The 13,813-nt window shown below is 36.1% G+C and overlaps 1 protein-coding gene across 1 annotated transcript in view; it reads left to right on the top strand.

Annotated features, from left to right (window-relative positions):
• PRKG2 (protein kinase cGMP-dependent 2) overlaps positions 1–13,813 on the top strand; it is a 127,788-nt gene that overhangs the window by 56,146 nt on the left and 57,829 nt on the right. Inside the window, exons 7-11 of the mRNA XM_070372983.1 lie at positions 2,204–2,281; positions 4,656–4,750; positions 7,707–7,775; positions 11,956–12,054; positions 13,536–13,689. Coding sequence (XP_070229084.1) covers positions 2,204–2,281; positions 4,656–4,750; positions 7,707–7,775; positions 11,956–12,054; positions 13,536–13,689 — 495 coding nt within the window. The remainder of the gene's footprint in view (positions 1–2,203; positions 2,282–4,655; positions 4,751–7,706; positions 7,776–11,955; positions 12,055–13,535; positions 13,690–13,813) is intronic.

Raw genomic sequence — 13,813 nt, 5'->3', positions numbered from 1 at the left:
GGGTTGCCATTTCCTTCTCCAGGGATCTTCTTGACCCGGGGATAGAACCCAAGTCTCCTGCATTGCAGGCAGACTCTTAAGGGAAGCCCAATGAAAGTGAAAGTTGCTCAGTCCTGTCCGACCCTTTATGACCCCATGGACTATACAGTCCATGGAGTTCTCCAGGCCAGAATACTGGAGTGGGTAGCTTTTTCCCTTCTCCAGTGGATATTCCCAACTCAGGAATAGAACTGGGGTCTCCTGCCTTGCAGGCAGATTCTTTACCAACAGAGCTATCAGGGAAGCCCTGAGTACTGCCAAGAATACTGGAGTGGGTTACCATGCTCTCCTCCAGGGGATCTTCCCAACCCAGGGGCTGAACCTGCATCTCTCAACGGCTCCTGCATTGGCAGGCGGGTTCTTTACCACTAGTGCCACCTGGGAAGCCCAGTTAAGGTTTAGGACCTTAAAATAGGGAGATTACCTTCGACTGTCTAGGTGGGTCAAATATTATTACAAGAGCCCTTATGAGCAGAGAATTTTCCCTGGCTGGAGTCAGAGAGATGCAGCAGAAGTGGGAGTCAGAGAGGTTCCAAGTGTATGAAAAATGCCATGTGCAACTGTTGGTTCTGAAACATAGCAGGCTCCATGAAAGGACAGGAAAGAAGTCTCTGGGTGCTAAGAGGCAGCCCCCAGCTCACAGCCTACAGGGAAATGGAACCATGTTCTACAACCTCCATGAACTACATTCTGCCAACAATATGATGAAACTTGAGAGCAAGTTTTTTCCTGGAGTCTCCAGAAAGGAACACAGCCCTACTGACACACGTTGAGTTCAATCTTGAGAGACCCAAAACACAGAAATTCTGTTGAGCCACACCATGCCTCGACTCTCTGACCCGCAGAAACTGAGATAATAAATGGAGGTTGTTCCAAGCCACTATGTGGTTATTTTCTTACAGATGCAATAGAAAAATAATGTACTTATATTCTCTCAATCTTTGAAAGTAAATGTTATTTGAATTTTGTGGATTGATGAAAGTGAAATTCATCACTTTGAATGAATATAGATTTGAATATAGAATATAGATTTGAAACTATATTTCTATGGCTTGAAAGTACTTTTTCCCTGAGGATACTGTGCTTCCTACCACAAGACATTGAAATGTCTTGCAAAACGTACACTGTGCTAGGTAAATAAAAGGCATGTTTATTAGTATCAGGAGTAATACTTATTCTGTAGTGTAAATCTGTTTTAAGTGTAAATAACCAAAAAAGGTACTAAAATATAGCTGACACAAAAGTAGTGTTGTTTGGATTTTATTTTCAACTCTAAAAGAAAAATAAGGGAGCTATTATGTTGTTCTTTATGCCTTTTACAAAAATTAAATAAGCCCATTTTTGCTTGTATAAATTAAGATATCCATCTTAGTTCTATGACTCTGAGGCAGTATCAAATTAAAGGAAAGTAGGGATGGACAGTTTAATCCATCTTGTATTTTCTAAGAGACTGAATTACTCTTTTGGTCTGACAGGTGGATGAATTACTTTTCCCTGCCCCAAAATTCTCTGATTATACACACTTATATGAGGGAAACGAAGAAATAAGTGATAATTTGAGATTTCGTGAGTTTAAACTTTGTTGAAGAACAGAATTTACATGTAAAAAATTCTAATGTCAACCTTTCATAATATAAACCTTTGGAGAGAATCCATATGAAAGAGCTCGTTTCATATAGATTGCGTATAATGTTTCCAACCATTGCTCTGGAAAGAATAAGAATTGATACTGATATTACTCCATACCCAGTGGGGATAGTATTTTCAGTTTATAAGATAATGTTTGCCCTTTTTCTAAACTCTAGACCCAGTTTCAGATTGTTGCAGCTCTCTCAACAGCTTATATTTAGATTATTTGGGTGAAGCTCACTTGCGTATCTCTGATAATTACCTTGCTCTCATTTCTCTTCATGTCTTCTGTGTCCATGCCTGACAGTATTCCAGGTGAATATTTTTTGTGTGTATATGAAAGATAAACATAAATTCAGGTAAACAAGCAAAAGTCTTCTTACTTTTCCATGGCTTTTGACTACAATATTTAAGAAGATCACAGTTACAGTAAGCGAAAAATAGCAGAAATGGGTATGGAATGTTCGTCTCATTTATGTCTTCATCTGTATATCTCTGCTGCATCTAACCTTTTCTTTTTCTTTCATCCCAATAGGAATACTATGACAAAGGAGATTACATTATTAGAGAGGGCGAGGAAGGAAGTACGTTTTTCATTTTAGCAAAAGGAAAGGTAAATATTAATGAAAGCTTGCTTAATGTAAATCTAAAGAAGCATTTCAAATCTGTTTGCCATAAAAGCAGCAGTGTTGTGCATTGCAGCCTAAGTTGTCTGTCTGCGTTGAGCAGGTAACGGAGCTTCTGCTCAGAAGACACCTGGGGAAGTGAGGGTTGGAGGAGGGGGAAGGGGATGTGGTCTGAACACTGGGTTTGGGGCCACAGGAGACTTATCATGGGTTCCGGCTGCAATAGTAATTTCTTGGTGACCTTAGTCAGGTCACTTGACTTTCTTTGGACCTCATTTCATTGTGTGTAAAATGACTGGATTATTTCTAAAGGTCCCTTCCAGCTATGATTGTGTGATTCTCAGCCCAAGGGTTCTAGATCGAGGGCTGTAATATTTTCCTATCCCACAGGTAGACAAACAACAGGTAGAGAATGAACTAGATAACTGACAGCACAATCAGGCATCATGCAATAGAACAATATGATTGAGAACTTGAATTCATACACAGCAGCTCAAGTCGATTTAGATGCTGATGAAAAATTTGCACTAATATATGCAACATATTTACACTAAAGTGAAGAGGAATTAAAAAGCCTCTTGATGAAAGTGAAAGAGGATAGTGAAAAAGTTGGCTTAAAGCTCAACATTCAGAAAAGGAAGATTATGGCATCTGGTCCCATCACTTCATGGGAAATAGATGGGGAAACAGTGGAAACAGTGTCAGACTTTATTTTGGGGGGCTCCAAAATTACCACAAATGCTGACTGCAGCCATGAACTTAAAAGACACTTACTCCTTGGAAGAAAAGTTATGACCAATCTAGATAGCATATTGAAAAGCAGAGACATTACTTTGCCAACAAAGGTCTGTCTAGTTAAGGCTATGGTTTTTCCAGCGTTGATGTATGGATGTGAGAGTTGGACTGTGAAGAAAGCTGAGCGCTGAAGAATTGATGCTTTTGAACTGTGGTGTTGGAGAAGACTCTTGAGAGTCCCTTGGACTGCAAGGAGATCCAACCAGTCCATTCTGAAGGAGATCAGCCCTGGGATTTCTTTGGAAGGAATGATGCTGAAGCTGAAACTCCAGGACTTTGGCCACCTCATCCGAAGAGTTGACTTATTGGAAAAGACTGATGCTGGGAGGGATTGGAGGCAGGAGGAGAAGGGGACGACAGAGGATGAGATGGCTGGATGGCATCACTGACTCGATGGACATGAATCTGAGTGAACTCCGGGAGTTGGTGATGGACAGGGAGGCCTGGCATGCTGCGATTCATGGGGTTGCAAAGAGTCGGACACAACTGAGCGACTGAACTGAACTGAACTGAACTGATGAAATATATTCCTTTACCTAGATATTGAGTGGATAACATGTTGCCAGTTGTTCCTAGGTTGACTCTTTGCAGTGTTCCTCAGAGACAAAAAGCATTTGTGAAATACTGAAGAAAAGGATAAAATCTTAAGCATCTATGTCTCTGAAGGGTCAGCTTTTTACTGACACTCTTTCTTCCCCGGAAGAGTTTATCATCATAGCATTAGACACTGCCCTTTGTAAACTGCTTTGTTGTTGAACTTTGGACAGAGCCCCCAGCAATGGAAAAAAGTTGACAAAATAGTTTCAGAAACTCTTGAACACTCTGCACCACTTTTCATCATTTCTCCCCAACCTGGACCTCATGGTTTGAAAGAATTCTGGTTAATAAATTGCATTTATCATTTAAACTTTTTGAAATTTATTAATAAATGTTCATCAGAACTTCAAACCAGGACAAAGCAACACTTCTTAGCATGTTGAACTGGAATAATTCTAGCCACAAAAAGGAATATTGACGTTTTTGTTTGACTCTGGCTCCCTGGACTGTGGATCACACTGAGACTCTCATGAAAGTTGTGGACTCTCCTCCATATACTCATTTTTCTTTCAGTTTTAGAGGGTACACAGAAATCAAGTTAGTCAGGAACATGAGATTCAGAATTCCTGATATTCAGTCTTATTCTTGATTGATTTGTCAACCCCGTTTGGTTTTTTGAAAAAATAAATTTCCCATAGGGCCATTATTATTTTCCTTGAGTATCCCTAGGAAGAAATAACTGGATTCATGTAAAATAGTTTGAGCAGTGAGATTTGAATGAAACCTTCCTCTTACAAAAGGTGGAGTCATTTGATTGTGTTGAATCACAGGATTTCTCAGTCCACCCAAATGAAATGACTATAGTTAGATGATTGTAACTACTGCAAGAATAAAGCAAAGACTTGTCTTTTTTTCCTTGTTGAGTCAAGTTTATATGGCTCAGGAGAGTCTGGTTGAATGGGTATGTGTTCAGATTCTCCTTTTTTCTTCTTCTCTCTCTCTTTTCTTATATTATTTGACATCATTTAGGTAAAAGTCACTCAAAGTACTGAAGGTCATGATCAACCACAGCTAATAAAAACACTGCAGAAAGGAGAATATTTTGGAGAAAAAGCTCTTATCAGGTGAGTTCATGAATTTGTATACCACACTTAAATAATTCTTTGGTTGTTTTACATGTGTACTTCTTACCCATGTAGAGTTGTCAAATAGAGCTACCAATTATCAAGGAAATAAATGGCAATTTTACTGACTTCTTAAAATTTCATTGTTAAGCAGGAAATAAGTGTACTAATTTTCCAGAGGAAGAAATTCAGGAAATCTAAGTTTGCTAGTGAAAATAAAATTGGTGTTCTATTAGAATTTTTAGTTTAAAAGAGAGAAAGAAAGTGAAAATTTTAATTTTCCTGTAAGAACGTGTTTTTTTATATATTCCTGTTTCACCCTTTAAAAATGATCAAATAATGACTTCCCATATTTTTGTGATTTTAAATCATTATGTCAAAAGTAATATTTTCTCAAGGATTTTTATAGGCTTATTTTGGAAGTTTTAAAAACAGCTCAAAATAGTGTATTTGACATTTCTACCTGAACCTTTGGCCTTTTGAGATATGAGTTTATTTACTGTTGACCTAACTTATGGAAAAACATTTGTAAAGATTAATCAAATGTCTCAGAAGGCATTATGTGCTTCCTGGAATTCAGAAAACAACCTCAAGTCTAAAAAAAAATTTTCTTAAATAAGATAACTTTATAAAAGATCAAGTTAGAATTTTGAACAACACACTTTTTTTTAATTACATGTTTTTAAATGAATGCTTGAAATTAGTTAAGGAAACACTTAAAATTTGTTATTACTAAATACTTTTTATTTCATCTTTATGCTTATAAAAATGAGTAGCATTCTGCTCACATTTCTTCCTTTTTAATTTTTGTCTGTGAAGCCTACAAGTTCTGCTGATTGACATGTTAGGATTACATTAAGTACAGAGCAATGAAAAAATCTTCATAAATTACCTGAAAACAAATTTGATTCTTTAAAAATCATAAAGCTCTTAGTTTTTAAAGAAAATTAAACTACTTAAAAACTTAGTAAGCTAAGTTATGGTTATTTTGTAAACAATTTAAAAATTGAATTTAAAGACAAGTTGAATTTTTGTTTTCTGTTTTCTAGCTGGTAATGAACTTGTTTCAATAACAGGGAAATAATCCTTTTCTTGTTTGCTTTTTTATGACAGAATATGAATACACTCATAATACAATCATGTAATATTATTCAAGACTTCAATGTGTTTGTTCTTAACATTAGCACATTACTTTTGTCATACCCCCAAGCAAAATTACTAAAGTCTAAATTACTAAAGCAAAATTACTAAAAGTGCAGAGAACTTTATAAATACACCACAGACTCAAAATAACTCTTTGAAAGGAAAAATGCTGTCTGGTTATGCTGGATCTGAAATAATTTATGTTCTCTGTTGCAGCCAGCCAATTATAGTATTTTCCCATGAGAAACATGGGAATTTATATTTAATAAAGACACTCTGCTCCCCAAAGCATTTAAAACGTAAAGCTAGAGTCAATGAGAAGGACAGTTGGATACATACATTTTTTTCATTTTTGTGTATTTTTATGCTGTCTCTCTTTAGGGCCACTGACTGATTCAGTATTCCTTATATTCTGTGTATTTCCATGATTTGATGTTAAATAGCCCCAGGAGTTCCTTCAGCATTTTATGTGCAAAAATAAATCTATGACACTTACACAGTTATTATGAAAGAAACATATGTGTATTTGTAAACATCTAATATTTATAAACTTTTTGTAGAGGATATTCCTAGTCAAAATCATGACACTGACAAGTGAAAAGGATGCCATGCCTCTTTTTTTTTGAACTTACAAATCAAATAATTGACCAATCTCCAGGATCATATCTGTATAGATATCTACACACATACAAGTCGAGAATAAGCTACCCAGCTCCCAACTCAAAAGCACATTAAGCTGAAATGTTTTCACCAATGTTTTCTACCTAGGACCCTGTAAACTTGGGAGGGGCTGTGGGTTATGTCTGAAGTCTCTGGAAGCCAGTGATGTGGATAGGGGACCTCTGTGGAATGAGAGATAGGCTGTCAAAGTCTTCCCTGTCCTGTCACTATTGGAAGATGAGGGAACTCTACTTTGTGTGATGCCATTTTTTGTGAAGTTGTTAAAAGCAGTCTTAATATGCTTGCTGCTATAGGCTACCTTAAATACAATAACTTTCAGAGCACTGGGTATCATATGGATGTACCTTTCCTCGGGGTCTCTAGTTTGTGATTAATAGAGGAAGAAAAATAATATAAATAAAAGTACCTTCAGAAATACTTTCTCTGATGCTTGACCCTTGGTATTCATTAGTAATTAAATTTGCCATCATTAGATCCTATGCCATAACTCATTGTATTTAAGGGAACAACAGTAAGAGTTACTAATATATTGTCCACCCCTGAGAAAGAAAGACAGAGCTATTAATTACACTCTGATTCACTGTCAATTGTAAGACATGTTTTGATTTCAGGGATTTTCATGGAAACTGTATATCTTAGACTATAAAATGAAAGGTTTTAATATTTCTTTAATTCACTGGGTGATATGGCACTTCCTTTGGGTTTTCTTCTTGTTTGGTTCATTATAAGTTACTCACTAAGGGTTTTCTTATAAATTTCTTTGATCAGTTCATTTCAATTTTGGCTGCTTATTAATTAGCAGATCCTGTTTGATCACAGGAGAGCTATTTTAGTTGCACTGGCACAGAACACAGAATGAAATTCCATACATGGTTGCGCTCACTGACTCCTTGACGTTCCCAGAGCATTTATCTTATTCTCCTCTGGATTCCTCGTGCACATCATATTTTTAGGACACATTTCAAATCCTTTTTTTGGGGGGAAGGGGTTGAGTGTAAATTATGATGTTACAGAAACACATCATCTTTGGAAGGTTTAAGTGATGGTGTTTCATATCAGTCGCAGATTCGCTAATAAAAATAGATGTCTAATTTCTCACTAGAAAATTGACTTTTCCTGTTTTTGTCTGCAGTGAAGATGTCAGATCAGCTAACATTATCGCCGAGGAAAATGATGTCGCATGCCTGGTTATAGATCGAGAGTGAGTATACTGATGTTAGAGAATGCCGCAATTGCCACCTTTGAAGACTCGGCCTTCTGTTACTCCAAGGGCCCATCTGTCTTCCCATTCATCACCATTTGGAAACGCTGGCCAATCCTCAGCTGCGAGGACATTCTATTAAAATTCATGGGAAGGAACCAGGCCTTCTGATCTGAATCTGTCTGTGGCAGCGGCAGATGCTGACGGGCTAAATATTTTGTGAGCAGAGTTTGTACATAAATATCAGCAATAGACTGATTTAAATTCTGCATCTTCCAGAGAAACAAGCTTGTTAGGACTCATGGATTTTTCCACACACCACACACTGAAGAGTTTCATAATTTATTTGTAAAATGCTCTAAGCAGTCAAAAATTTAACAAAACCTATCTCTCTCAAAATATGAAATGCTTATTAGCTAGATGTATTTCCAGAGAAGTTTTAACACTTGTAGTAATTTGGAAGAGATGTGTGTCAACATTCATCTCTAAGTGTCTGAGGTTATTTTTTAGAATATCTCAGTTTGTGTCCTTAACTCACTTCGAATCATATTTGAATCTGACTCCTTCAATCTGTCATTAATCAGTTGGATATTTGTTGATATAAATCTAGATATAAAAAAGGAAATTCAAGTATACCAGAGCTAGGCCACCTGTAGTCAAAGAAACAGGGCATACTGTTATGAAATGCTGATATGAAATAGGATAATGACGAGTGTCACAGGAGTATGTAAGTGATTGCTAATTAAATACACTATTTATTGAACATAGCATCATAGAGATTTAGAGCTGAAAAGAACTTTATTTTTTTAAATCCATATAATTTTATAATTATTTTATAAAATCTTTTTATTATGAAAAGTTTCAAACATATTAAAAAATAAGATGATATTGTGTCATGCAAGTATAGCGATTATCATTTAAAACCTTACCTGTACTGCTTTGCCATCTCCTTCCTATCTTCTCCATACTATTTTCAAGCAAATCAGAAGCATAAAATTATCTCTTCTATGAATTTTAGTAGCATCTCTAAAAGCTAAGTGTTATTTGTAATACATGACCACAATACTATAACATGCCTAAACAATTAACAATTTTTATTTATTTAATTATATTTTAATTGAGGTATAATTGACATATAACATTATACTAGTTTCAGGGGTACAACATAATCATCCAATATATGTATATATCGCAAAATGATCACTACAGTAAGTCTAGTTAACATTCATCTTTACACATAGAATAACAATTCTTAGTATCACTTTGAGTTTCTTTAATCTTTCCCTTACAGATAAGGAAAGTGAGTTCAGGTCGGTTCAAGAACTGCCCCAACAGTGTCATCTGAAATGGAGCAAAGGCTCCTGCCCAGGTCTTCTAGTTCCTTTTAACAGTCTTTCCACCATGCCATTAGGTTCCCACAGCATGTGTTCAGAAAGAGAAGCAGTCACAGTACAGTGAAGTGGGAAAAGTTTTACTTTATTTTTTAAGTGTGAAATTGGGGCTTAAAATTCTAGGCCAAGAGGAAATGTAGAAGTCTTTCCAGGTGAAGTAAAACTTAAAAAATAAAAAGGCATGGGGTTAGAAAGTGCAGGTATGTTCAGATGAAGGTAATCTTTGCTGGCAGCTCTCAAATACATTGATATGGTATTGCATTGTTTTCTGTATGAGTTCCTTAAAAATACATGTGTGCACTAAAGAGCTTTAGCTGTGTGTATGTGGTAAGATCTTATGAATTGCTCTGAAATGCTAGGATTAAAAATTCATTGTAGTCACTTAACCAAATGTTTGTGCAATATCTCATGTATTCATAATCCATATAAAGGATTGAGTGGTTTTTATAGATTTTATAAATTATTTGGAAACATATACTTTTCAAATGCATAATTTACATATGCATAGTTGAGATTCTTATAACATACAAGGTACTGACCTGTTAGACACAGTGAGACATTAAAAGTTACATGAATTTATTCTGTGTGTGAGAGAAACTGGACATCAGGTATGACTGTTGACCTACATCCTGAATTTCCTGGGACAGTTCTGGTTATTCTAATATTTTGGCCGTCCCATTCACTCTGAAAAGCATTCATTTTGGATGATCAATTGTATGATCATTGTAGTTATCACTTATAAGGCTAGATTAGGATCCCATGATAATTTTCCCATAGTGCCCTCACACCATGGTTCACACTTGATGTAATGGCTTTGTTTAGCATCTGTCTTCCCACACTTCAGCTCCTTCATGAGAACAGAAGCATTTACTTTGTTCACTGCTGTTGCTGTGCCAGCATTTGACAGAGTCCTTGGCATACAGGAAATGATTCAGATGTTGTCTGAATAAAGGGCACCATCCTTGCAATGCAATGTAGTGGCTGAAAGCCTATGCCTCTTTATTTCTTCTTTTCTAATTCATCTCCTTTAAAAATACATATTTGAAAGTTACAACTGGAATGTTGTAGCTGTTTAAACTTGGCTTTAGTTTGCAGAGATTGTCTAGAGAACTCTGACACCAATGTCACTTGCAGTTAAAACATAAAATTTGTTTACAACAATCCTTCAGTTAGTTTCATAGCAAGGTAATGGTGACATATACAAGAAGTATTTACTTTTACTTGAAAATTTCAACCCTTGGAAATTTGAAATAATATTGTTTTGTTTCTCACTTCTCTAGTCAGCAAAGGACAGTTCCCAGAGCAGGGTAGAGAAGAGAGTAGATTTGAATGGGGAATGAAAAATATCCAGACTTCCACAGTGGTCCAATGATTTAGACTTCACTTTCCATTACTGGAGGTGTGGGTTCGATCCCTGGCTGGGGAACTAAGAGCCCATGTGCCTCATGGCCACAAATCCAAAACATAAAACAGAAACAGTATTGTAACAAATTCAGTAAAAACGTTAAAAATGGCTCCCGTCAAAAACTCTAAAAAAGAAAAATAGATATACTTAATAATGTAAGTATAGGTTGGTGATCAGTTAAATGTGGATAGAGGTCTTCAGGGCTAGGCAGTATGTGGCATCAGTACATTAATAAGGTTTATTAGTTTTAGGTAGTTTGAGGTAAATTTTCATTCCTTTCATTTTGTTAAGTCCAAGAGCTTAAGATTTACTGGGGTGCGTAAAGCATGGTTTTTAGAAGGATACTGGTTTTCGTGGGGAAGAGCACCACCCTGGCAATGATGAATCAAGGTAGATTGTGTGGAGTGCGGGACGCACTGGAAGAATAATCCAGAAGATAAATTTGTTAGGTGAGGAAGGGAATTATTTTTTTCTCATGGGCAGTTCCCTATGTAAGAATTCCCAGAGATGGGGAACTGGAGACAAGGCGATTAGATGGGACCAGTAACAAGCCTGTGATCCCTGAGGGGAGGGAAGTCAAGGGAAAGATGTTGGCTGAGCCTCGGAGAACCATTAAGGTAAAATATTTGGACTTAATCATTTAGGAATATAAAATAAGTAGTAGTATCTAGGGCCAAAGAAGAGGTACATTTTATTTTTGATTTTAAAAATAAATAGATTAATTTGATTAAGCAAATTATAAAAATTTGTAATGCATGTAACCTGCTGATGCAGTAATCGAATCATGTAGCCTATTTCCTTTTCACTCTCTTTTTTAGAAAGTATTTTTTGAATGTTTATTAATTCATAAGCTCATGATATACTGTTTTTGTTTACAGTAACAAGTCAATCATTGTTTTGGGGTTTTTTTGTTTGTTTTTAACTTTTTATTTTGTATTGGAGTATAGCTTATTAACAATGTTGTGATAGTTTCAGATAGACAGCTAAGGGACTCAGCCATATATATATACATGTATCCATTCTCCCCCAAACTCACCTCCCAGTACATAAATCATGTAGCCTATTTCCTTTCCACAATCTTCTTAAAAACAAAGAACAATATTGGTAAATCTGAACCACAAGGCAGAAAATTACAGAAATGTCTCTTCTCACTGATAGCCTCTTTGCTTTCAGAAACTCATGGTATCAATTATGTAACTTCCAATAACTATTATATCTACATGTGATGGCAACCTGAATGTAAATAAGTTATTGAAAAATAGTTTGCAAAGTTTTCAGTAACCATACAAATAGGCTTTCATCAGCTGAAGAAGAATGGCAAGTTGCAATGGTTAACCGTCAGCCCTGAGCTTTTTATTTTGTTTTATTCATTTCATTCATTTAGAACATTCAACCAAACAGTGGGGACTTTTGAAGAACTCCAGAAATATCTTGAAGGGTATGTGGCAAACCTGAACCGGGATGATGAAAAAAGACATGCGAAGTAAGTGGAGATGTTTTTCTAAGCTGGATGTGACTCTGGCAGTTGATGAAGAAGGGAACTGAAGGGTGTGATTGGTAACTTCTAGTGTGTTGTCACTAGAAAATTTGGGGGAGTTGTTTTAAATTATTCTTCCACAAAAAGGATACCAATTACCTCTAGTGTAGATATTATTTTAGTCTATAAGTATTTTCTTATTTTTGGTGATGAGTAGTAATGTTTGGGAGAAATTTCCTGATAGGAGGCCTTGGCAAAGAGTTCTTTACATTGACTGGTGACTTGGTTCAAAAGGATACTAATTCAGAAAGGAAGTCTCTCTTGCTTATGGAAATCAAACAGGAATTCCAAGGAACAGCATAGCATTCAGCACCTGGCTTATTTCAGAATATAAGGGAGTGGGACTTCCCTGGCAGTCCAGTGGTTAAGACTTCATCTTCTGATGCAAGGGGTGTAGGTTCAATCCCTGGCCAGGGAGCTAGGATCCCATATGCCTTGCGGTTGGAAAACCAAAACATAAAACAGAAACAATATTCTAACAAATTCAACAAAGACTTTAAAAATGGTCCACATCAAAAAAATATTTTTAAAAAATTAAGAGAGCTATTTATTGCCCAAGTGGTTTTGTGTTGGGTTCTAAATGTAGTAATACTGACGAAAATAGTTTTTGGTTCATAGGGAAAAAAAATCTTTGTAGAATTAAAATTATTTGAAAATCCTTTGCTAAAACATTTTGCAGAATGAATACTTAAGCATGTATTCACCAGACAGTACCATTAAAGTTGAAGAGGCAAAAGTTCTGGAAGACTGATATTTGAGTTTAATTAGAGCATTCAGGCAGACTGCATATTTTTTTTTCTTGCAGGAAATATGTTTGCAGTTTTTGTGCCAAAGGTCTTTTGTAGTAAGAATGGTTCATGAATATATAACCCAGAGCAGTAAACTTTAATTAAGAGGGGAAAATGAGTATTTCCAAATAACAATACTTAAGCGTAAAGTAAGAAATGTATTTTTCATGTTTCCCAAAGCAGTTATTCTGGTTCAGCCAGAGAAATCTTCGAAATCTAACAAAAATAGCAAAATACGGCAAAGATTCTCAGTGCAGTGTCATCGTGTAGGTGCAGCAAAGGAAATGGCTCTCTTTTCTGGTTTTCTTTTCTCTCATTGACTCTTTGTTTTTTAAACAGCTTTATTGAGATGTATCTCAAATACCACACAATTCACCTACTTTTACCACTCACTGACTCAGTCTGACATTTGTCTTTTTTATTGTGTGTGAGTGTATCTGTTTTATATTTGTATTTTCTGTTGATTCTCTCCCCAGATGTAACTGAATCTGATTCTATAAAAGTTGAGATAAACTCTATGGCAACTATGGGCAGTAATTACTGGCAGAAATAAGACTGATGTAAGGGTGGGATTTATGTGTGCTGTGACCCCTGCTTTGCCTAAGGGAGCGTATGTAAAGTTTCGCTTTTCTCATACAGGAGATCCATGTCTAGCTGGAAGCTGTCCAAAGCACTCTCTTTGGAGATGATTCAACTGAAGGAGAAAGTGGCCAGATTTTCCTCATCATCCCCCTTCCAGAACCTTGAGATTATCGCAACACTGGGCGTTGGTGGGTTCGGAAGAGTTGAGCTTGTAAGGGGTTTACGTTTCAAGCATCTGAGAGAAGCCTTTTGACTTTTGTTTTGTTTTGTATTCCAGTGTATCTTGGAGGAATATACGCATTGTTATTGCTATCCAAACGTTACTTTGGACTATA

The sequence above is a fragment of the Bos mutus genome, chromosome 6 (genome assembly GCF_027580195.1).
Source record: "Bos mutus isolate GX-2022 chromosome 6, NWIPB_WYAK_1.1, whole genome shotgun sequence".
Classification (NCBI taxonomy): domain Eukaryota; kingdom Metazoa; phylum Chordata; class Mammalia; order Artiodactyla; family Bovidae; genus Bos; species Bos mutus.
This window is presented reverse-complemented; position numbering and strand designations above follow the sequence as displayed.